At 39.5% G+C, this 24985-nt stretch overlaps 1 protein-coding gene across 1 annotated transcript in view; it reads left to right on the top strand.

Moving 5' to 3' along the window:
- The window catches only part of TNS3 (tensin 3), a 118398-nt gene that overhangs the window by 28450 nt on the left and 64963 nt on the right, over window positions 1–24985 (top strand). Inside the window, exon 12 of the mRNA XM_088522387.1 lies at window positions 17261–18511. Coding sequence (XP_088378513.1) covers window positions 17261–18511 — 1251 coding nt within the window. The remainder of the gene's footprint in view (window positions 1–17260; window positions 18512–24985) is intronic.

The following is a 24985-nucleotide window of genomic DNA, read 5'->3' as shown; positions in this document are numbered from 1 at the left end:
CATGGTAGTCATTGAGTCTTATGCATGTTGTGGGCAGGAAAGGACAGAAATGACTTTTGATCTCATTGAGCCTGGTTTTATTTTTCAGCCATAAGGCATCACTACCATACAGTATATGTGTGGATTTACAAAATATAGATTATTTGCTGCAAAACAGCAGGTTGACCAGAAGGATAGGTCACCTATGGACACATATGAGTAATATCTTCTATTATTTCAAGAGACTGAAATATGTCCCCTTTCCAGCAGGTAATCATGTTTTGTCAGGACTCTGTAACTTTACAATTCACTTATTTTTATCCAGAGTTCACTGTTATTCTTCCTTTTGGTTGCTAAGCCCGTATGCATCTCCTTTATATTTAAACTGAACTTTGTGCTTTGGATTGTCTGTGATGATATTCTGGAAGTAGTATGAACCAATGTGGGTCTACTAGGTATTTGTATGTTAAAAAATATTAAAAGCAACTACTGTCCATAATTATGGCACCAGGAGGTGGAGGAAAGTGGTGGTTCGTGATAAGCTGAAAGAAATATTTCTGTGGGAACAGAAAGCTGTAAGACTAGTAGTATTTCCTCCCCCACATTGCTGACTTTTTCATATGTTTTATCAACTGAACTTAAATATTTCTATTTAAAACAATCAAACAAACCCCCACAAATCCCAAGAGCATTCCAAATGACAATTAGATTTGGAAATAATAAAAAAAGCTTGTAATGATAATTGCCTTATAATGATAATTTTGAGGATTACTACTTGCAATAGCAGACGAGATCCTGCTGCTAAAACAAAAACTTCCAAACTGAAAATGTAAGGCTGCGTTTGGATAGGAACGGTAGGTGCCATCACATTGTATGGAATCTACAGGGGATTCTGGTACAGGTCTGCGTTCCCAGGTGTTCTGAAATTCCTTGTATTAAAATAAAAACAGAACCTGTTTTCAAAGAGCAGAAACCCCTTTTGGTAGAGAAGAATGGAAGGAAAAGATGGATGCTATTTTTCATTTTGTGTTGTGTGTAGCTGCTTTATCTCAACTTTAAGTAGAGATAACCCTAAGATTACTATAAAGAGAGACTGGATCAAGCATTAATAAACAAATTTGTCTTAAGTTGACACAACTGTGTCCACGCAACTGTGGACTGTGTGTGACTGTTTTTGCCACATTTAGCTTGAGTGCTTTTTGTGCCCTTTTTTTTTTTTTAATAAAGAAAACTTTTAAGCATCAAAGTTTAGAATTTGCCCACATAGTATTTATTCTAGTTTAACTGAATTCAGTGGATTAACTAAAGGGATGTGTGCCAGTTTAAGACATTTCATTTGTTTTAGCAACTGCTAGATCCCTTTGCTCTCTTTAGACTTCCAGCTCTACAATCCATGGAAAAAAAATATATCTTACAAATAGCTAAAAATGACAAAAGACAGATTTTCAGCAATTTTTTACAAGGCAAATTTTCTCATATGAACCTTGCTGTTCATTTGCTAGAAGAGTGGTTTTGCTTGCTAACCATGTTTGATAATCAGAAAGAAATAACTTTGGAAGCAAAAGGATGTTTTCATTCAAGCTCAATATAGTAGGACGGAATGAATCCAAATGTCTTGGGAGTGTTGGATAACAAATTTTCTAGCCTACGTATAATCGACACCAGTCATAAATACTGTTTTTTATAAACTGTCTTGCTCCAGATTTTTATTTATTTATCGTTTTATTAAGGAAAAGTATCTGAGATATGTCTCCAGGTAGACTATAGCAAACATTCTGGTATGCACCCATGTCGTGAATCGATGGGATGTTTGATTTTATTTGACATTTTTTCCCCCTTTCAACCCAAAGTAAACAGCTATTGAATTGGGATGTGCCCTCTCATGTATTTAAACACTTGGCTTCCCAGAGGGCCCCTTCAGTATTGCAAAACTCAAGGGTCGAGACAAAACTGGTTGGTTTTGGTGCCTTAAAAGGAATGCAGATGCCTACCAATGAAAACAGCAGTTTTGATTTCTGGTGAGGGAAGCTGAAAAACAAATTAGTTGTGAATAAATGATAATTCCAGCTTTAATCACCATCTAGATGCAGTACTCTTAGAGACAGGGAGAGATTTGTTAGGAGGCGAGTGTGTGGGGCGGAAGATGTCTTGCAATTTCCACACTCCTGTTTGACAATGAAAATAGAAGCATCATTCTATTGAATTTACCTTATAAAATGCTGCTGAGTAAAATAGTATCTATAATACCTCAGAGTGTCTGCTTTAATTAATTCTCTCAGAAAGTTTGTGTCTTTTATTTCATATTATTTCTTATGTTCTTGTTTGAATTCTTGTTATTGCTTTTAATTCAATGACTTGAGAGTGAATTGGTGATAAAATAATGGAGAATGGTTTACTTTTAGGGTAGGTCATGTTCATAGGGTTATGAGATTTCATTTCTAGTTGTGCACTAATATGGTACTCTGTTGCTATCTGTCTCTTGGAATGGAATATATTGCTTAAATATTCTCTTGACTCTGTTTGTAAATCCAGGCATTAGGGACTGAAATTAGATTCAAGCAAGTGACTGGAGGACTGTGTTTATTAAACTAAGGTGTTTTTTTAAAGTTTATGTATTTATTTAAATGCCAAGCTGTACTCCTGAAATCAGCCTGTCATGCTATATGTACATCAGAAATAAATGTGTTTTTTCTTCTTACCCCAACCTACAAGCATATCAGAAAAGCAGCGATTGAAATGAGGAATTATGTGCATCTTACCCTGTGCACTGGGACATTTGATTATGCTAGATACCATTTGTCTGTTCTTTCTTGGTTTTAATTTTTTTTTTAAAAAAAAGTAGCTAGAGAGGGATGGTAACAGTTAAAATAAATAGTTTGAAAGTCTTGCATTTAGAAACAAGAACAGCTAACAAGCAGGATTTCCCAGAATTTTATCCCAAGTCTCTGTTTTCTCCATTAGCCTCCTGTCCCTGAATGCCACTGCTTTCCTTTCTCTTTTCTGTGAGCCCCTTTTGTCCTTAATTCTTTGCAGACAGCTGTTTATGCTCTGGTAGCTTCTCAGCCTTTCATTCTGTGAAGGTTATTTGAGGATATTTTTTTCTTCCAAGCACCAATATCTTTAACAGTACACAGATTTATCTGAAGGCATGTGTCGTACATGTCAAATACTTTCAGAGCTACTGCAGAGCTAATTATTTGATTTTTCTGAAAAAAGAAAAAGCATACTATCTCTATATATATTTTAAATGGTATTCAACTAGTTTCTGCCATATTTCAGTAACTGAAATGTTACAATCTTATCCCAGGTGTGTATTCACTATTATATTCACTAGTCCTCTCTCAAAGGCTTTCAGTGTCCTTTTGAGCTGAAGAACAAGATGCAAAATTCGAATGACTGAAGAGATATTCAAGGTGTGATCAGATTTCTTTTCCAATTCTGTTTTATAACATTGCACAGAAGATGAAACCCTCTCTACTGAGAGAAGCAATCAGACTTTAGGAAGACGATGACACATATGACTCTTGATGATTGGGGATTTGTCCCATTCCTTCAGCTGTTTCCTAAACAACTGTTCTTATTCTTTTTTTGAGAAGGTAATAGGGCATTCTACCTGCTTTGTTAGGCTAAAACAAAGCAAGAAAAAGTAACCTTATTTATGGTTGCTTACTTAAAAAACCATAAATCCTCCCTTTCTCCCTTCCTTTCCTTTTTTCCCCTTCCCTCCTTCCTTCCCTCCTTCCGTCCTTTTTTGGTGGGAGGAGAGGTGCTTTGGTCAAGAAAGCTGTCATCAGCTTTTGATGGAGGGTTTTGGGCATGCGATAGTGTTGGGATTGCCCCAGGATTGGTTGTGCATGCTAATTAATGAAACATGTTAATAAATACCATTGAATACAAGAGCAAGTGTCATACTCCTAGAAAGCTTTCTGCATAAAGCATCTTCTACAAAATGATGTCCCTCTCTAAAGAACCCCAGAAATATGTATAGCAAGATTTTCCAACCAAGTGATCATTAATGTTTGGAAGTGGCCATGATTGGACTACTGGTGTATTGCCGGTTTCTCAGTGGTAATTGCAAGTGCAGTTCTTCTAAAACAGAGTCCACTTGTTACCATGGATTGAACTGAAGAGAGAATCTCTATCACTGATTGAAAAGTGTCACTTGTAAAGTTGGAAATATTTACCTACATTTCTTTCTATTTAAGGCCTATCTATGGTCTGTCACAAAGACATCTGTCTATCTAACACTGGAGAGCTTTGGATCCGATGGTTAACAGTGGCAGGGAATCGAGGGATGGGCCAGACTTCAGTTCTGCCTGAATGTTGGTGATGCCTCCTTCTAAATTTTGTTTCCAAACATGGACAGTATTTGAGTGCTGAAGAAGAGCAGCCAGTTCAAACTCATTTGATTAAACAGAAGGAGACAACTTCCAATAAGCAGATGGCAGGCATTTTGTGGGGACCCAGGCCTGGTTCTTACTGTGGACATCTCTTAATTGGAAAGGCAAAAGTTGCAATATTAGAGCTCTTTAAGTTATTATCTCTATTTCTGCAGTGCATCTATCTATCTATCTATCTAGTAATAGGCACAATTGGAAGCACACTATGGCACAGGCCTTCAGCTTTGACAGGAAATACAGTTTCTGAGAAGACCCTGAACACTGTACTATCTCTGTCTCCTAAGTGGTATAGGCTGGACTGCATCACATAGTTCATGAACTATATTTTTTCTTCATCTTATTCTGAGTCAGGAAGAATCTTTGCTAATCAGTTACTTATTTTTAGCAGACCTGCTAAACTTTTGAAGTTTATATGATGCTTCTGGCCTGAAGCTGAGTGTTCTTGATAATAAATATACTTAAAATATTATTCGAAGGAATTTTGGTTTCTAAGTCACTTAAGCACATTTGAAACTTTTACCAAAACTAAGTACTTTATTATGTAATACATGCTTGCATTGAGGATGTTCAATTATCTTCAGATTTTCCTCTTGAGAAATGTAATTATCATCTAGTTCTATTGTTGTTGTAATACCTAAAATGAAGCCACAAGTGTATGTCTCCCAGTGCACTATCTTAGCACTTTATTTCAGCTTAGAAAATCAAAAGCTATACCAAATGTACCTGTACTCCTTTCTGCTAAGGAGACTTGTTTAGAGACATAGAGTCTTGAAATATTTTTATTAATAGCAGGAATACCTTTATGTACATTTCATACTTAACAGGAAGCATACATTCATTCTGTCAACCTTTTAGACAACCCTTTAATGATGACAGCCTTTTTTTTTAATTTACTGGGTATCCTACATATTTTTAGAGATTAGATCAGCAACCATGTAGAATAATCTGCCATTTCTTACTACTTTACTTTTCACTGCAAATAATTTTGCAGGAAGCCCAACAGTATAACAAGAAAAAAGCTGTGACTCAAAGGTGAGTGTGTTGTTTAAACTGTAAGAAAGAATAAACATTAATTTTGAAATTCAACATCTGCAATACACACTCAAAAGTCAGAGGTGTTCTTAAAGATGGGCTTTTTTCCTGGAATAAAGGGAACAAAATAGTTGCAAGCAGTTCAGTCAGTGACTTTGTAATGCACTTAAACTTAGCTTAGGGTGCTGTTCTTGTGGTGATGTTTCTGTGCCATGACATTTTGTTATTCTTTGCTGATTATCCAAGTACAAAATAGATTAAGTCCATGCTTAAATTAATGAGAAAAGCTTGTGGAAGTAGAATCAAAACAACACAATACATACTAGCCAATGTGTAGCAGGATGCATTAATAAATGCATTTAGTCTTTGCTATGTACTTTGCAACGTGACACAAGGTGTTACTTTCCTTTGATCGCAGGTGGCCGGAAGTCAGCAGGTACATTATAGCAGTGTGTCTAAGGGTCAGTCTGTGCTGGCATGCTTGTCCTCTGTTCTAAGATGACTGGATGGATGCCAGTCTCTGATCTAGGAGCCTTGATTTGTGAAGTAGCTTTTTCTTACTCTGGAAGTACTTGTAAAGTCATTAAAGCACAAGTGTGATCCTTTTGAGTGGCTGGGAAAGGTACATGAGCATTTGCATGGCGTAAAGAGTCAGTAATTGTTGGATGCCCTCTTTGCTTCTCAAAAAATTCAAAGTTAAGGGATCACATGTGTGATCCTGAGGCTCCTGTATGTTAGTGTTTTGCAAACACTACCACCTGTTCAAGTGGGTTTGCTTTAAAAGTGTTCACTGTTTCTGATATGTGCCTCATCCTGGTTTTCTTCATATTTTAAATAAAGGTTCAGGCACCTGAAAAGCATAGCAAACCAAGCAGTCTCCTAATGACTTAAAGTCAGTCATTAATGACATGATGACTTAAAGTCAGTCCTAGTCTGCAGTTACTGCTATTTAGTCATATTGGAAAATTAGTTCTTTAAAATTGTATGTGTGTATGAAAATCAAAATTTATTTGGACATCTTGGATAGTCAGGGGAAGGAAAATTAGTAGTAGAAGATGATTACATACCTTTTTCCTGTCTTTAGCAGCCATTCTGTTATCCTCAAAAACTAATTCTCAAACAATTTTCAAAAAATTCATTCAGTGATTGTCAGAGGCGCATTTATGAACAAGGAACTGGAGTTGCAGTTTTGTACTGGTCTACTGAATCAGGACGTATTCCTTAGACCGTAGTTTGATAGTTCCACTAAATCCAGTTTTAGGTCTCCAAATTCAAGAAAACATCATAACTGGGTAACACAGTGGTCGAAACTGATGCGGTTTTACAATGCTGATCCATGTTTTATTTTTACAAAAAATTATAATATGTTGATCGTGAGCAATTAATTTGTACAACTTCATGAAGTCCAACAAAGGTAAGTGCCAAGTCCTTCACCTAGGGAGGAATAACCCATGTACCAGTGCAGTTTGTGGGCTGTGCTGCTGGAGAGCAGCGCTGCAGAGAAGGACCTTGAAGTCCTGGTGGATAGGCTGGCTGTGAGTCAGCAATGTGACATTGTGGCCAAGAAGGTCAGTGGTATCCTGGGGTGCATTAGACAGTGTTTACAGCCAGTCAAGGAAGGTGATCCTCCCCCTCTACTCAGCCTTGGTGAGGTCACATCTAGAGACCTGTGTCCAGTGCTGCACTTGCCAATGTGAGAAAGACATGGAGCTACTGGAGAGAGTCCAGCATAGAGCTATGAAGTTAATAGGGGTCAGAGCATCTCTCTCATGAGGAAAGGCTGAGAGAGCTGGGCCTGTTCAGCCTGAAGAAGAGAGGGTTGAGGTGGGATCATATCACTGTATATAGGTATCTGAAGGAAGGGTGTCAAGAGGATGGGGCCAGACTGTTTTTAGTGGTGGCAGTGATAGGATGGGAGACAGCGGGCACAAACTTGGAAGGAAGGACGGGAAGTTCTATCTAAATATGAGAAAAGACTTCTACAGTTTGAGGATAACAGAGCACTGAAACAGGCTGCCCAGAGAGGTTGTGAAGTCTCCTTCTCTGGACGTATTCAAATGCCAGTGGCCTGAGATCATCAAAAATGTGCAGTATAGGCTTACCCAGTTTGCAAATGAGCAGAAAGAGTACAATTCCAGTAGGAAATAGAGTGCACTCTTGCTCTTGCTGTCACGGTGTGTCAAAAACAGAAGTTTCTTCCTAGGTGAGACTCATTAGTTTACATAGAAGGTTTTGACTAAATGTTTTTGCCTCTTTCTGCATTTTGGAGACAGATGTTACAGTTTTCAACTTACAAGCAATGTCAGCAACATTCCGCACGAATCCTCTGGGAGGAGAGAGCCCCTTCTCTGATTGTCACAGTGCAGTAGCTGCACAGCTTGTATGCACGTGCCTGTATCGTTATCTGCTATCAGAATCCTGACACAAGTTTAATACACAGTGAGTTACTGATTGGAAGAACAGCACCGCTTGAGCAAACGTACAGCATAGCTCTTTGAAGCAGGCTTGTCAGGAGTTAAAAGGTAGATGTGTGAGTTTCCAGTTTGCGAGGGTGATAAGGCACCTCTATTCCTTCTCCTAGGCAGGGCTACTAGTGTTTGGACAGTCTCTGCAATAGAAAATGAATATTGCCTGACAGCACAACTGTCTTGGCAGGGGATGCATGTGTGTGTTTGTACTAGTGTTCGAAGCAGAAATCTGTGAAATCTGTGGGTCGCCAGCTGGACGAGATCCAACTGCTATTAGAAGCGTGAGGGTTTAAGGCTCACTGTCCTGCTCTGCACTGATTCATTGCAAAGACAGGAGAAATGCAAGCGGTTGCCGCTCGTGAGCAGCAGGCGCTACATATAAATGAGCGTTTTCATTGCAGGTGCTCCCCAAAGCTTTCCTTGTCTGAGTGTTCCCATCCCATTGCCCACAGTTTCTTGAAGGCTTGGACAAGAGCTGCTACTGTGGTTGTTCAGAGGATGAGCAATGTTTTTAAGAGCTGTTTATTTTAGGAAAAAAAAAGCACCAAGAGCAGTAAGTGTAGAGCTGAGTAATTGTGGGTTGCAATGCGCTCTGCTTCAGTAGGGTATTGAAACAGCCTGCGAAAAGGACCCCTACAAGGAAACAGCTCATCGACTGAATTACCTTTTCAGCCAACACTTTTCCACTCCTTTGCACAGCGTTTTCAGATTTCATGGAACCTGATTGTCCCCTCAGGCTCCTCCCTTGTGTTTACATTTTCATTTTCTTTTTCTGGATGATACGAGTCTCAGGCGTGTGAGAGAGATCATTTACCTCCAGGAGCAGGAACAGCAGCTGTAGTTCAAGCACAAGGAGCGGAGACACTTAGTGCCTTTTTAAGCTGGGGCGTTTGCCTTCTCTCCAACTTTCCTGGGCACCGGCTTCTGCTTAAGGGAGCATTAGTTGATTTAAAGGCCAATGACTGACTCCTGCAAGTTGCTGAATGTGCTTAGTAAAGAGGTAAGCTGCTTTCTTATGGTTCAACTGCTGGAAATGCAGATCACGTGTATGAATTTTATAGGAATTGTGTGGGAAGAGTTTGAAAGGACTGGGAGCCTGCTCTTGCTAGAGAAGGAGAAAGGAAAAGCGCACATAAAACGATTTAACTTTGAAGGAATGCAGATCCGAACTTGTTCAGGTTTGCCTGAGGGCAGAAATATTTATTTCTGAGATTGAAAGAAATAAGCCTGATCTCCTTTAATATTTTCTTCTGCAATACGATCAATGACGCACTGTGCACAAGCTTGGGCATTTGCAGCCTTCCTCTGCGTTCTCTGCAGCTAGACAGCATCCGAGCAGTTCTGGCTGTGCTGGCAGTGTGTGTATTTACCTAGCTGGCTTGCATTTGTACATGTTTTCACAAGCAGTGTGAATGGCTATGGGAATAAGTCAAAAGACTGAAAGACTGAGATGGCTTTTTACTCATGAGCCCTCCTTCAGGTATTTGGATTTCAGGAGAGGAAGTGCCAGGAAACATGGGCTTGGGAGGAAGCCACCGAATTAGTTATGTGTTGGTATTTCAGCTTCTGCTTTCCATATAAGTTTCCCTTTGTATATGAGGTCTGGGAATAAAAATACACACATACCCTTTGCTCTGAGTCCTTCATTTTTAAGGAGCATCCTGATACTAAGATGCCTGTAGTTCAGAATCCATGTGGGAATTTTGTCAGACGTGAGCTTGGGGAGCTCAGAGAGTTGGAGCACCCCCTGAGAAGGGAGGCCGAACTGACAGAAATGTGGCCCCCTCAGTCCGGGTAGAGAAATTCCAGCATTACTTAGGGCTCCACAGTTGTGTACTTCCCCTCTTTTTTGACAGCTCTGTTACTCTAGCATTTTACAGAGTGCTGCTTTCTTGGTAAAACGGAGAGCAGGGATTGAGTTGTGTATTGAGATGAAGCATTTAATGTGCAAGGCCTTTTGCAGTGCCCCTGCCCAGAATAAAATGTTGCTTTTCTGGTATATTTTGTAATTTCCATTTGTTCCCCCAAAGTGTTCCCTGCCTACAGATACAGCTTCACATTTATATTTTTTTTTTGTTAGAAAAAAAATGCATGAAGACAAGAGTAAGGTGAAGTCTGAAAGTATCAGTAGAGAGATATTCCAAAATTCTGCACTAGAGAAAGGGAATATTACCTATTTCACAGGAAGAAGAAATTCTTCAAAGATTTATTTTTGAGGTTATAGCATTTGAATAGTTAGTTTCTTCTCATTTTATGAACAAACAAGCAATAATAGAAAAAGTCTGAATCTTGTATTTCTTGTTTTTAGATGTTCTCTACTTCCTTTGAGGTTGAATTGTGTTAAATTTTTGGAGATGTCTTTATGGTAGTTGTTTCAATTTAAACAAGTCATATCTATGTATTGCAAGGATTACTCACATACCTCAGGCTACCTAGTATATCATTTAAGTAAAACCACTGACATAAATGTCGGCTCTGTCAGTAGAACACACTACCCATGTATTTAATTCTCCCATAGCAGAAGTGCTATGTCGTAAAATGTTTTTGCCTCTTAACAGTCTTTCATATCTTTGGAAACCAAGCCTGGGGTGAGAGGGATGTTTTAGGCAGGTGTGTTTTTTATCTTAATGATGAGTTGTATTCTTTTTTTTAAACTTGGAGTGGAAGATCTTACACAGGACTGAGATCTTAATTCTTGATATCAATACTGTCAGCACTGGTAGTACAGCTTGTTTTGGATATTTCTTACCTAAGAATGACTGTGATTCAGAGACATACCTCTAAATAGGACCAACTGCAGTGTGTTTCCTAATTACTGACAAGTGCCATGTAAGTGTTGATGAGAAGGAAAAAAAAAGTGGGAAATTAATTCAAGAACACTTTTCTGCAATTGTACAGCTTTGAAAATAATTCAGTTTTCTTAAATGCTGTATCTGTTATAAGTTTGCATGATGGGGAGCTGCAGATTGAGACTACTCAGGAGCAGCTGGGTTTTTATTTAGCTTGTGTCTAATTCTCTCTCCTGGGTTTTCTGGAATACAACACGCAGTGACATAATTTTTCAGTGACTATGTGAGGTTTCTGAAAAGGCAGCTGCATACTAGAGAAAAGTGGTTAGGTGCAAGTAAATTGTTTTATCTCACAATCACAGGTATTTCCTTGTGAAGTCTAACAATGTTGTATTCATCTGTAAATTCACAGTTCAAAGTCATCAGTTCCTAATTTTTTTTGTTTATTTCAAGCTTTACTTAGAGGCAGATAAACTGATGTGACCTCTCCAGTTCTAGCAGAAATATCAAAAACAGTGTCTGTCGGGCTCACCATCCTACTTGAAATTCCTGCAACCTCTATTTGGGGACGCACTGCTTTGAGTAGGTTGCTTTAGGGCTTTTGAAGCTTGACCTACAAACAAAGCTCGGCAATGGACCAGACTTTCAGAAATGGATACTTAAGCAGGACACCTAGATCCCACGCTTTATTGATTGTGTCTTCCTTTGCAGTTTAAATGTCTGTTTTGTATGACTCAGTGCTTGCTTAAATGACCAGTGCAGGTCTGAGAGCCCTGGTAAGATCCTTGTTCACTTAGAAAAGTTGAGTTTTCATAGTCCCTCTCACCTATAGGTTCTTGCAATTTAGATTGTCTTCATTTATCGAGTGTGGGAGTCATCGAAAGGAGCAGGGGCTTAAGGTTTAGGACTAGAAGCCATTTTTTTGAGCATCAGACCAAACTTATATATTCTCCGAGTATGTGAGCATACACTGTCCATCCGCTGTCCACGCGCTCCCTCCCCCTGCCTTCAGCCAATTCCTTGACTCTATTGCTATCTGGTCCAATCCTGCTAACGAACAACAGGTAACCAACCAGAGATCAGTGTGTCCAGCCTGTGTTTTAGGTTTCTCTATCTGCTAATCTGTTATTCCTAACTTTCACAGTTTCTCACTCCTAACTTTCACTGTTCCCACAGCTTCCCACAGTTTCTCATGGTTTCTCAGTTTCCCACAGTAGAAGATAGTGCAAGATGAATAAAATACTACTGAACTTTTTTGGGTGTGTGTGAATATCTTTTTATTAAGTGGTATACCTAGGTCTGTTACTTATTATGAGTAAGCAATTATGTTGATGCTGACTAAGGTAGTACTCATTATGCCCACAGCTGTTCAGGTCTTTTTAGCGTATTTGCATTTGACATACTGGCAATTTTGTGATTACAGGGTGAAACACTGAATGCCAGAAAACCTAGCTGCTGAAATATGGCACAGAGAAGGCAACATTCAGACACCCCTGTCATGATGCTGAGTTCTCCCAGGGCTGTGTGGTTGACTGTACATATAGCGATTGGCCCTTCCTTACGGGAACCCAAGCAGCTCACAGTGTTCAGTTGCTTTTACAAAGTGGTTCTAGTCTCTGTAGAGAGGATTTCAGATTGTAAGGATTTTCTTCTCAACCATTTTTTTTTTTTTTAGCAAGGACCATAACATAGTTTCCTCTTTTGTTTCAAAGGAGATTTACTGAGGCTTCCCGGTAAAAAATGAGATGCTTCCAGATGCACAGTTAGAAGCCGTGTAGGGATATTCATATACTCATTGAATTGCATATTTTAATCAGTGTAATATCACTACACACAAAATGCTGCAGGAAAAACCTACTATATGTAAACTTTGCCCCTTTGGTAATGAACCTTTCCATCTCACTAACTGTGTTATGTCTGTTCCAAACAAATTTTATATTTAGTGATCCTGAGGCAAAACCTGTGAGAAATCAGGGAAATATAACTGTTGTGTGTATTTGTATTTCTGTCTTGGTCAGGCTTCTACCGAATACAGATGCTGTTCTTCACAGTAGCAATTTTTCTGGGAAGATGAATATGTTCAGTACCTCTGAAAAGCTATATTTGCAAAAAGAATAAATTTTCATCTCCATGATAGGTAGGGGGAAGGAAAGATTTCTCTAGCAATTTTTTTCCTTCCTTCATCTGATTTATTTGTCTGAAACATTCCTGCACCCTTCCTTGATGCTTTTCAGTTAACACTACTTATTTGAAGAAACCTGAAATGTGTTCACTACAAACTATAGCTCAGATTAAAACTATAATTTGAGTAGTCATGAATTAAACATTTATTAGCAATGTGGTCACTTCAGAGTTCAAAGACAGACTTTTAACTTCCATATCTATTAGAAAAATTATTCAGTATTCAGAAAAAAAGTTCCTGAATATTGCAATCATCAAATTCAAAGCCCAATGTAAAGAAGCAAAACCTGAGTATTCCAGTTTGCAAAATAAATATGTAACCAGTAAACAAAGATAATAATCTACAAAATATTAACCCTATGTCAAAAAGTGTTTTGGTATTTAAACCCAATGGTGCTAATTTGTAATGGCATTTAAAAGATACTGAGGAACTGTACTGTTTAAAAATATTTAGCCCTAATATTTAAAAATATTTAGAAAACAATGTCTTTTCAAACAATCATATTCTTTTTTTCTGTTTCACTGTTTTTGTTTTTCTTTCTTTCTCAAATTAAATGTCATAATTTTTCATAGAGGCACTCTGGGAAAGTAGAGCATTTCTTCTTCAGAACAAAAGCTTTTTTGGTACAGTTGCTAGTCTGCGAGACCTCCACATTGGCTGTGGTTGAACGTAACGTACAACATACAGGATAAGTATTGGGCTAGGTTAATTCTAAGCCTTGTAGAGTCCCAATGTACCAGATCCTCAGGTCAGTAGTCTGCCTTTCTATACGGGACATCACTTTTACATGTTGTGTTTCATGGGATGTGAGATATTTATGGTTGACTTATGGCTGGTTCATGGGAGTTTGAAAGGTATACAGGACTGTACCTAGTTTTGGGTAACAGAAGAGACACAGGAGGACTTAAAGGTTCAAGAGTATGAGCCCTGTATTTATATTCCCATATTCCAGTCCAAAACTGTAATCTGTTTAAGTCTATTTGTATCGAAATACTTAGCTATTGAAGTCAAAGCAGTGGGGTTTTTTTTATTTATTTTTAATTGTTATTTACTGAAAACTAACCACAAGGAAATTTTTGCCTACAACAGAGTAGGCAAATGTTCGTTTTCTGAACATTAACAATTTATTGTGGTAACTTTATTAAGTAATTGCCTATGAAAGTTTTTATATCCTTTCAACTCAAACCTCAAAGTGTGCATCACTGTCCTTGCAACAATCAGTGCATTTGAGAAGTGATAGCACAAAAAAAGAGTTGGAAAACTGTCAACTGGTGATCTTTTCCTTACTTACTATATTTCTCTTCATTAAAATATAAATGCTCTTTCAAAGTATCTGTGTACTTTTGACTTCCTGCATAGTAGTTTTTGTCATTATGGAATTTGCACATTGTATAGCATAAACTTCAGCAAGCTTCTAGCAGTTTTACTATATAGAAGTTCTGTGGCAAGGGGAATTGGCTTTGGAATTGTGGTATTTATTTATTTATTTATTGTTTTTATTTTCTCCTGATGGCTTGTTCTAAAAAGGAGTGTTTGGGGCCTTTTGCCTGTGCTGTTTTTAAAAACAACAGCAGGCAACGAATAGTACCTAGCCTTTAGAAAGAAAAAAAAAGTTGTCCATTAATTACTGGCTGAAATCTATTGAACCTATCATAGGTCATATGGGAAGAGTTATACACTCTTGTGTAGAACAGTGTTTTAACTGATGGAAACTTGGCAGTATGTTGCATAACAAATGCCTTTTCCAACCGGACCACTTTTCTTGCCATTATAAATTGAGGAATTCATTGCCATTGTGGATACAAATTATGAATAGTGCTTTTTTCCTAAAATAGCATTACCAGAAAGGCTAACTAGTAATATTCTGAAGCTTCATGCCCATGTGCTATTTTAAATATAATTTGAAACTATGTGATACAGCTGACATTAAAATTTATTGGGCTGTCAGTGGATCTTTTAATTCTGGAATTCCCATGTTGAGACTAAGCTGTTAGAATCATAGAATCACAGAATGCTTAAGGTTGGAAGGGACCTCTAGAGGTCATCTAGTCCAACCCCCCTGCACACGCAGGGTCACCTAGAGTACGTGGCACAGGACTGCATCCAAGCGAGTTTTGAAGATCTCCAGAGAAGGAGACTCCACAACCTCTCTGAGCAGCCTGTTCCAGTGCTCTGTCACCCTCACTGTTAAAAAAAATTTCCTTAAGTTCCTGTGGAACTTTTGGTGTTTCAGTTTGTGGCCATTACCTCTAGTTCTGTCGGTGGCCACCACTGAAAAGAGGCCAGCACCATCCTCTGCACTCCCTCCCTTGAGGTACTTATATACACTGGTTAGATCCCCTCTCAGCCTTCTCTTCTCCAGGCCCAGCTCCCTCAGCCTCTCCTCATAGGGCAGATGTTCCAGGCCTCTGATCATCCTTGTAACCCTGCGCTGGACTCTCTCCAGCAGCTCCACATCCCTCTTGTACTGTGGAGCCCAGAACTGGACACAGTACTCCAGATGCGGCCTCACCAGGGCTGAGTAGAGGGGCAGGATCACCTCTCTCGGCCTGCTGTTGGTTGCCTTTGACAAAAATCTCTCTCTTCCTAAGTTTTTAATGGTTTAATTTTCTTATTATCAAACAATTTTCTAACCATGGTAGGGGAAATTTATTCTCAAACTTCTGCTTAATACTTTGGTAATTGAGCCTTGAAACCTTTCAAAATAGAACCACTCATTCTACTTTCTTGGCTTGATGCTCAGTAGAAATATTTGCTTGTAAAACCTTTTTATAAGACCAGAATTAAGAATCACATTCATTTTCAGTTTTGGGTATGAGCCTCTACCTCCCGTTGGTGGAACCTGCTTGATGACTGTGGGAGGTGCATGAACAAATCCAGTAAAGGATTAGGCCATAGAACCATAGAACCATAGAATCATTGAGGTTGGAAGGGACCTCTAGAGATCTTCTAGTCCAACCACCCTTTACATGCAGGGCCACGGCCCATACATTGTAAGAATGTGTTTCTTGGGGCTTAGTTTATTCTCCTGGATCTGTAATAGCAAGAAGACCTTTAAAGAATCCTGACAGGCAAAGGTAGGTAGAAGTGGTTCAGATAAAGGAAGCTGTCTTTGAGTAAACTCTTGAGCTTTAAAAATGTTCCAAAGGGAAAATGCTCTGCTCAGTGTTCTGTAGTTTTACCCAATACCAGTGCTGGAAATATTGAAATAACATGGAAGAGGTTGTTCTCACAGTAGTGTTTTCAACTCAGAAGGATCATGGCTTTTTTTTTTTTTTTTTTTACTTACTACTTATATGTAAAAATCTGCTCAAGTTTGCTTTGTTTGGGGAGCAAAAAGTGTTTTGTCAACAGCTTTGATTACCTGTCTTGTATATATTTTGTAATTGTTGTTGCAGAATAAATGTTTCCTGTTATAAGTGTCAGCAGTAAAGTATAATATCTAAAATATTGCATTCGTGATATATATTTAGAGGCATGTACGTTGGAGAGAGGCCAAGCACTTTGACTTTCTACTGTATGTTTTAGGCTAATCTTTCGTTGCTCTAGAAAAGAAATGATGAGGATGGATTACAAAGCAATGAATGATGGCTGTAGAAGGGGAAAATGTGTGCATTTGTTCAAAAAACACTCTAGATAGCAAGAGGCAGCAGCATCCACAGATGCCCGTAACATGGTTCTGAGATCAAAAGCAATGTAGTCACATCACCGAGGCCCTTCACCTGAGTTTGTTAGCCCTGCAAAAAGGTGAAACTTGTCTCACTGAGCTCTTCTGGGCATTCCAGCTTCATTAGAGGGTACTAAGTTGTGCTCATGTAATTGGAAGCAGGTGTTTTCAGTACCCAGCCTTAGCGAACTGGGTTGATGCATTTTCCTGCAAAATTGCTGTGTTTACCAAGGGCTTGCAAATCTGATTGAAAGCCTATTGTTTTCATGCTCCACCAAGAAAATAAGCAAATGCTATTTTTGTAGTGGAGTTGAACCATCAATTTGGAATGAACAAACTGGTAATTGTATGATATAGGTTCAAATCAAGCAAGGTTGAAGGTTCCTCGCATTCTTGCTCTGAATAGAAAACATGGTGGCCACTGGAACTGTAATAGTGTAGCTCAAATGAGGGTGAAGAGTTTTTAGAGCCATGAATTTCTTTCCAAAAAAGTGTAACAGAGAGAACTGCCTTTGATCTTGGGCTATGATGTCATGTTATGTTTTCATCCAGAACTTTGTTGTAAATTGAAATACAAAAGAAGATAGCAGCATTGGTGAATACTGGTTTTGTAGAACCAATTTAGTTTTGCAGAACAAAGAACATTAATATTAGTACTATTTCTGCAATGTTTATATGACACCATTTGGAGCTCTTACGTAATACCTTATCCTTTTCTCTGCCTGTTGCTTGTCTCTTCACAGTGCTGCATACCCAGGGTCCCATTGATGGCAGTCTGTATGCAAAAGTGAGAAAGAAGAGCTCTTCGGACACCAGCATCCCTGGTGTTGCTCACAGTGTTCCTGTAGCCAGCAGTCCCGATCACAGTGATCATACCCTCTCTGTCAGCAGTGATTCTGGACATTCAACAGCTTCTATCAGGACAGACAAAACTGAGGAGCGCCTGGCTCCAGGAGGCAAAAGGGGTTTAAGCCCACAAGAGAAGGCAGAACTTGACAAGCTACTTAGTGGTTTTGGTCTGGAGGATTCTCTCAGTACCACCAAGGATATGACTGATGTCCGAAGCAAGTACAGTGGTATTCGCCACAGAGTTCCAGCTCAGTTTCATGTGAATGGAGACACCAAGCTGAAGGACAGGGAGACTGATATTCTGGATGATGAAATGCCCAATCATGACCTTCACAGTGTGGACAGCATTGGAACTTTGTCCTCCTCAGAAGGTCAGCACTCCACCCACTTCAGTTGCCACAAGAGCAGTCAGAACTCCCTTCTCTCAGATGGCTTTGGAAGTAACACAGGGGAAGACCATCACAGTGCTCTTGCCCCAGACCTGGGAATTGGCGTGGATCCCCTCTATGAGAGATCGTTTGGAAGCACGGAGCCAAAGCCAACACAGCAACTGCAAAGGAATCCTTCTGTCTCGCCTCAGCCTCCAGCCTATGGCCCAAATAACTACTCTACCCAGACTTGGGTACGCCAGCAGCAGATAGTCACTGCTCACCAGTACAGTTTTGCCCCAGAGAATGAAGTCAGGGTTGGCATTCATAACACTGTAGAGAATTCAAGCAGTGTCCAGAAAAAGTCCCGGATCCCAGACACCCCAATGCGGGGCTCCAGCAGCAGAGATGCTGTGCAGAGAGGGCTTGGAAATGTGCCAGGTATCAGCGAAACTGCAGAACACACCAGCGGTGATAGTTTTAAGCCAAAATTAGTGCCTCAGCAGGACAAAAATGGTCTGGATCTAGGACTGAATGCAGGGGCCTTGCCAGCTTCTCCAACTTTGGATATTGATCAGTCCATTGAGCAGCTGAACAGGCTGATCTTGGAATTAGACCCTACATTTGAACCTATCCCGACTCGCATTAATATCATTACCACGGACCTAAATCAAGTAAATGGCTTCCGCAGTCCTGATGCAAACATGGAAGGGCTTGGCAGGAACCCGGGCTTCCATGAGAAGGGAGAGCTAACAAGCAAGAATCACTCCCAGCCTGGTAAGCTATCTATAGCTTATATAGTGTGTGAATATAATGCTTTTCTCAACACTTGGGTGCTCTTGATACGGTACAGCAGGACCTCAGGTCACCATTTATTATTTTCAGAATGATTTTCAAGGAGAGATTATTTCAGATACCTTCTTCATCTAAAATGTAAGAAATTATGAAATCATACTAAAATTATCTAGCTTTAAGAAAAATGTTTTGCAGATTTTAAAATGCAGATTTTAAAATGGGATACATATATTTGACTTAAACAACATATTGTTCAACAAATTCTTACCCATTACAAATATCATGATTTTCGTTTTTCTGCTGTAATTTTAAGTGATAGGGGGCAGAATTCCTGTTACTACATAACTCTTAGAAATCAACTATCATGACATTTTTTTTGATTTCTGCTTAAAGAAGAAAAGAACCTCCTAACTTAATTTTACTGTAAAATTTAGTGCAGTGCCTCTGCATTAAATATTTGTGCAATATTTTCATTAATAGAGTAATGTTTGCCAATAATTTATTTTATAATATATTCTTTCAGAAGCTGTTTGCTTGTTACTTCTGTCTGATGGAGGATTATGGAATTAAGTATGTAATACTTATCTGGCTTACTGTATTGCTTAAGTAATGCTACTGTAGCTAGCAATTTTGCAAAAGGGTGAGTTGTCTATCTCTTCTTCAAGTCAGCTGACTTCTTTCCTTAATGCTATAGCTAAAATTTGTGATGAACAAGCTCTTGTTAACCTTGCTGTGATGGTTGAAAGTCCTGTCTGGTCTTACTCCTCCAGCAGAACATTCACCTTTCCCTTCCTTGTCTCTTCCACTTCTTCCTTTTCTTCTTCCACTCTTGACACAATGAAACTTTTGCCTGCACTTCCTAGCAGTGATTACAACATCTGCTAGCGTGCCAGATATGTCTGTGGTCTCAGGACAGAAATGAGCAGCTTCAACTCAAGCCCAGTTGGATATGCTAGAGTATTAGATTATGTCTAGGCCTAACCACAGCATGTGTTTATATGAGCATGCAGGCATGTGTGATCAAGGATGGTGATCTAATGCGGAGAAGGTGAAATCACAGTTTTTGAAAGGGTAACTGCGAGGGACTTAAAAAAGTGAAAGATGTGGTAGAGAGTTTAGCCGAGCTGCTTCATTATATTTGATGTTGTTGTTTTAATGTAGAATGTGTTTTCTGAGCCTTTTACTGAAATAAATTTGTAATTGTACTGAATCTTTCTAAATGATTATCTGATGAAAATGAGATTTTCTTTTTTCCAGCAGGAGAGAAGTTTTCTCTTTGGCATACAGTAAAGTTAGTGAAGAGAGGAGGAGGCAGCATAAAATAAAAAAGCCTTTACTATTTCTTGTTCAAAGACTTGAATCTGAAAAGAGGTGTTTGAATTTTTCTCACAGCCCATCTTCCGAGAGAAGCAGGAGTCACTGTCATTCCATTGCATTTGTAGAGCAAAGTGAACTTGCTGCCTTGATGGAGGCTGGGGAGAATGGAAGTCCTTGGGACATGTTCTGGGAAAGGTTTTGTGGTAAAAGAGAATGATTAAACAGGTGAAACAAGAGTTAAATATGACTATATGAACAACAGTTATTTCTCTGGGTAATTTTGGAGGGGCAATAATGATATAACAGAGTAAGGAAAGTATTCAGTAGGTGTGAAGCTCCTTCAAATTTTGCCCTCCTTCTTCAGTCTGAACAAGGGAAGATAAGGGAGTTTTATTTTTGCTTGTTTGTTTTTTAAACCTGCCTATCAGAAAAACTGAACTTCCTTACAGAATGTTTGCATCATATTAAGCTTCAAAAATAGACTTATGCATACTGATTCCCAAACCACTTCCCACTCAATTGAATAGAAAAGCTCTTCCGATTGATTTAATCAAGCAGAGTGTGTCCATCTGCAACTAAGCTGATACACACAATTTATATGCTGAAAGTGGTATGTACGGGCTAATTGTTATTGAATTAGCTCTGTTTTTGACATGAATTGATTTTTTTCCGTATACCTTAATGCTCCAAAAGCAATATTTGTTTCCTTTGAAATACACTTTAATTTAATCAGCAGCATATAGGTAAAGTGCCATCCAGAATTCTGTGGACAGTTCTGCACTCTATCAAGCTCGGAACAAGTTAACTGTTGAAAATTTATTTTGCACAATATTCATATTTGGTTTCTTTTCTTTCATAGAGACAGGGTTATTTTACAAGGACTTTTGGTATTTAAAAAAAATATTGGTATGGAAACATTTAAGTATACCATTTAAAAATGAACTTTCTTTTAGAAGGTTAAAGTAAGGGAGAGGAGTAATTAGAGTATATATTCAAAAACTGAGTTGCATTTCTTTTAGCCTTAACTCTCAATACATGCATCCAATCATTTCTTTTTTCCCATCTTCAGTACTTTGTTCTGATTTTTGCTCTGGCAGTGTATGAAAGTGGCCTCATGTCTCCAGGGCTAAGAAAGCATGTATGATGTATCAACAGACTTCAAGAATTGGCTTTATTTTCTAGAAAAACTAGAATCTCTCTTGTTCACATTCTCTAGTTTGAAGGAAAAAAGGAAAAAGAAAAAAAAAAAGGTCATGTAGTCTTCATCTTGTAAGCAAATGAAGCTAAGGTTTATGAGCAGTGCAGGCTTCAAGGTATGAAATGCTAGATCCTTAATGTTTTCCCTTCCTCAGTGGTCTCCTAAGAGTTCTTCTGCAGGTTTGTATAATTTAAGGCCAAAAACTTCTCAAGTCTTTTGTTTCCACTAGTTAGAAAAGACGTACGAAGTCTGGTACTGAACTCTTTTTTTTTTTTTTTTCCCTAAAAAAGGCTTCATTTATTTTGTAGATAAAAGTCATTAGGCCAAATATTTCACACTCCTGGCAGTGCGATCTTCTAAAAATATAACCAGCAATATCTGTATTGAATACCTCCAGTATGTTGGCTTAAAGGGATCCATAAGTTGGCTTAAATTCAGTCACAGTAAATAATGGCTGGAAGTCAGCTTTTCTGCAACTAAGAAATGTATGGAAAATCTCACTGTCAAGAACCAAATGTCCAAAAAGGAGACAGAGGATTCCTAAACTTTAGGGCAAGTCCACCGGGCATAACACTGTGGAGTCTCTCAATTTGCCGGAGGACGCAGCCCCCTTCTACCCTAATTTTCCCGAAGCAGGTATGCCCTCTTCTTTCCCCATTGGCCAGGGTACTCAGAAGTTATAGACTTCCAGCCCAGCTATACCAAACTCCTTGCCTCCTTCCACCTGTTCTCATCTTAGGTCAACTGACTCCTTTGTCCCCCTTGCCAAAGAATGGGGAGTAATTCCCTCCTTTGTAAAGGCACCAAACTCTTGGCATATAGTCTTTTGTCCCACTCACTCATAGCTCTGCAGTCTTCCCCCCTGCATATATTCCTTTGTCCTGCTCATCAGCCAAAGAATATGAATGTGGGGTAACTCCTTTATTTGTAAAAACACAAACTTGTGTGTTCCACTCAGAAAGGAATGCTACTTCCATGCATCTCACATTGGCAAAAATTACTTGGTGGTAGCTTTATCTATAAGTGTGATATCACAGCCTGACAAAGTTCTGGCATCTCTACGGTTCCTTATTCCAAGCACCAAAACTGCACAGGTGTGTCAAGCTGTTTGAGCTTTGCTGAGCACAAGAAGTGCTTCTTGAAGACTTCTGCATGAGGTTTCATTTCAGCATGTTAGGCATACATCCTCTGGCAAAAAGACATGATGTTCAAGGGACATTAAGGAATGAATGGATTGTTATTTGTCTCTTTAAGCCTTTTGCTCAATATTTGGTTGGAGGAAGCATTTAGTCTTTAAGATTTTTACTGTCTGGAATTCAGACCAATAGGAACCTTTACACTCGCAATAGAAACATAAAGAAGGCAGCAAATAAAGGGTTATTCTCATATTTTTAGGGCCAGAAATGAATGACCTGAATCTGGAGTATAAGTGCAGCAGAGAGCCTGTAATGTGTGGAATCTAGGAGGTAGGATGCAACAGTGATAGCTTATGTTGTCCTCTCTTGCTAGATTATCACAGTCGAAATTTATGGTCCTCATTCTAGTCATATTTCCTATCATTTAAGATATCTATGTTTGCAAAATTTTCCTTTAAGAATTTAACCCTTAAAGTGCTTTTCCTTCATTTTACCTTACAAGGTCTCATGCTCTCAGTGTTCTTGCTTTAAGGTAGCATCTTCTAGCCTTAGACTTCTCTTTGAAACATGGTGCTAATGTCGACGCAGGGGTCTCGAACACCACGGACACGATCAATGTGATCAAGCAGTGCCAGTTTATTCAGGGTTCCAAGCGCGCTTATTTGCAAGGCTTCCCCCATCACGCGAGCACTTCTTTACAATGATTGGTTAAGACCCCGTGTCTACGCATCTAACTATACAGTGTGATACGAATCTAACTATACCTGTGACACTAGCAGTGTCCACGTGTCCTTACATTTAACGACTCGTCCCCCTCTTCCTGTTTGTCTCAATTCTTTGACTCCTTATCTGATTCTCCGCCAAATTCCTTATCATTTAGTCAACAGTCTTTTCATCCTTTTCAGCTAGGTCTGGCGCCCTGGCGCCCGTCTGGCGCCCATCTGCCCTTTCAGCTAGGTCTGGCGCCTATCTGCCCTTTTATCTAGGTCTGGCGCCTGTCTGGCTTGCTCACAGCATGACCACTGGCCTTCAGGAATCCCACAATTCCCCCTTCTTGTTTTTGAGCGAGCCAGGATTCTTGATGGTTCACCCAAAATATGTCTTTGATCGCCTTGTCCACTGTCTGTCTCAGACACTTAATCAGGCAGGGAACGACAACCAAAATGCACAAGAAGATTAGCAGAATCATCAAACCCGTTTTGATCAGTGATTGTAGCCAACCCGCAATGCCCCAACCTTTGAACCAGTTGTCCAGCCATGACAGACCCTCATCCTCTGTAACTTTATGCAAAATCCTTGCGTGATCCCAAATGTCTTGGACATCCGTAAGTATTTTGCCGGACCGATCAATATAGCTGCAACATGTTTCATTTATCAGGGTACATACTCCTCCAGCCTGTGTGGTTAGGATATCAAGGGCCCTTCGGTTTCGTAAGACTATTTTTCTCAGGGAATCCACCTCTGTTTGCAATCCAAGAATTGCTTCTGCTGTTCTGTTAGTGATGATTTCCATTTCACCTGAAATATTTAGAATCGCCCTCTCTAATTGAACAATACCAAGGGTTGGCAAAAGTGCCCTAACAAAATCCGGTATTGTGTGTTATTAGAGGATTATTTATCTCTCATTTGGTTCTAGACTTTTCCCAAAGGCCCCGTCCATTTTCCCGTGTTCCAGTCTCTCAACACCACCTTACACGGACCCGACTTTATTTCTGTCAGGGCTTCCTTTAGCCCAGACCCATGTTTGACCATTGGAGGGACTGGGCTGTCCTGGGGTAATCTCAAAAAATTTAAAACATATACTGCTTTTGCCACTCTCTCTGCAGGCATAATTCCCAATTCTCCCCCTTTTTGTTTTTTGTAGCTGGCATTTCAGCATTTGGTTCATACGTTCCACTATGTCATGGTCCTCAGGATGCAAGGGTATGGTGAAAAAACAATCTTTTAAATTGATTATTAAGATGTCCCAATCATTTTGGAAGGTTCTCTATTTCCATTTCTATTTATGTTTGCATAGCTTCAATTTAGTTTCCTCCACAGAAATTCCTTGGGATTTCCATATATTAAGGAGGCCTCCGCTCCAGTAGCAATTGAGGCTTTTACAATTTGTAAGGACTGTTGCAGGTCCTTCCGTGCCAGTCGCACTGGAGCTTGGCCGTCACATTCTTGTTTCCCATGCTGAAGTACTTCCCTAGTCTCTTTCCAAGGATACAAGTCAGAGTCCAGCTCCACTGGTGGGGGGGACGCCATAGTCTGAGTTATTCCTGGCTTTCCCGCTTTCAAATTCTGTGCTTTCTTGTTGTGCTCATTCAGCCCTCTCTGCTGATATATATTGCACAATAAAGATCTAAAGACCATGCACACAAACAGCACAAACACAGTTTCTATCCAGTGGCACGACCTCATGTAGCTGTGCACTCCACTAGTGAGTTCCACTGTTTCAATTGCCAAAGCCCATCCACATCGCCAATTAGGTTGCAAATGGGCTTGGGATTTGGCAATAATCACACAAAAGAAGGTGGCTACAGCGAGCCTCTATTCAGGTGAAAACGCATTAAAGTATGAATAATTACTCTTGAGGTAATACTTGTCAGCAGGATACTGAGACTGAACATTCTCTCAAGTTGGCAGATTAGAGGGTTACTGACATTCTCCTAACTCGGTGGGCGTCCCAGCGGACACAGCGTAGGCCTCAGTGTTAGGAGTCTCGCCCCCCCCCCCCCGCACTGTCTGTTTAGGCCCGGTGCATCCTGCCACGTAGGGCCAGTACGTGCCAGCAGGCAGACTGGAGGGCGGACAAACTCC

Source organism: Tinamus guttatus, unplaced genomic scaffold (assembly GCF_059628265.1).
Source record: "Tinamus guttatus ecotype Peru unplaced genomic scaffold, ASM5962826v1 Tinamus_guttatus_pri_ptg000151l, whole genome shotgun sequence".
Lineage (NCBI taxonomy): Eukaryota > Metazoa > Chordata > Aves > Tinamiformes > Tinamidae > Tinamus > Tinamus guttatus.
This window is presented reverse-complemented; position numbering and strand designations above follow the sequence as displayed.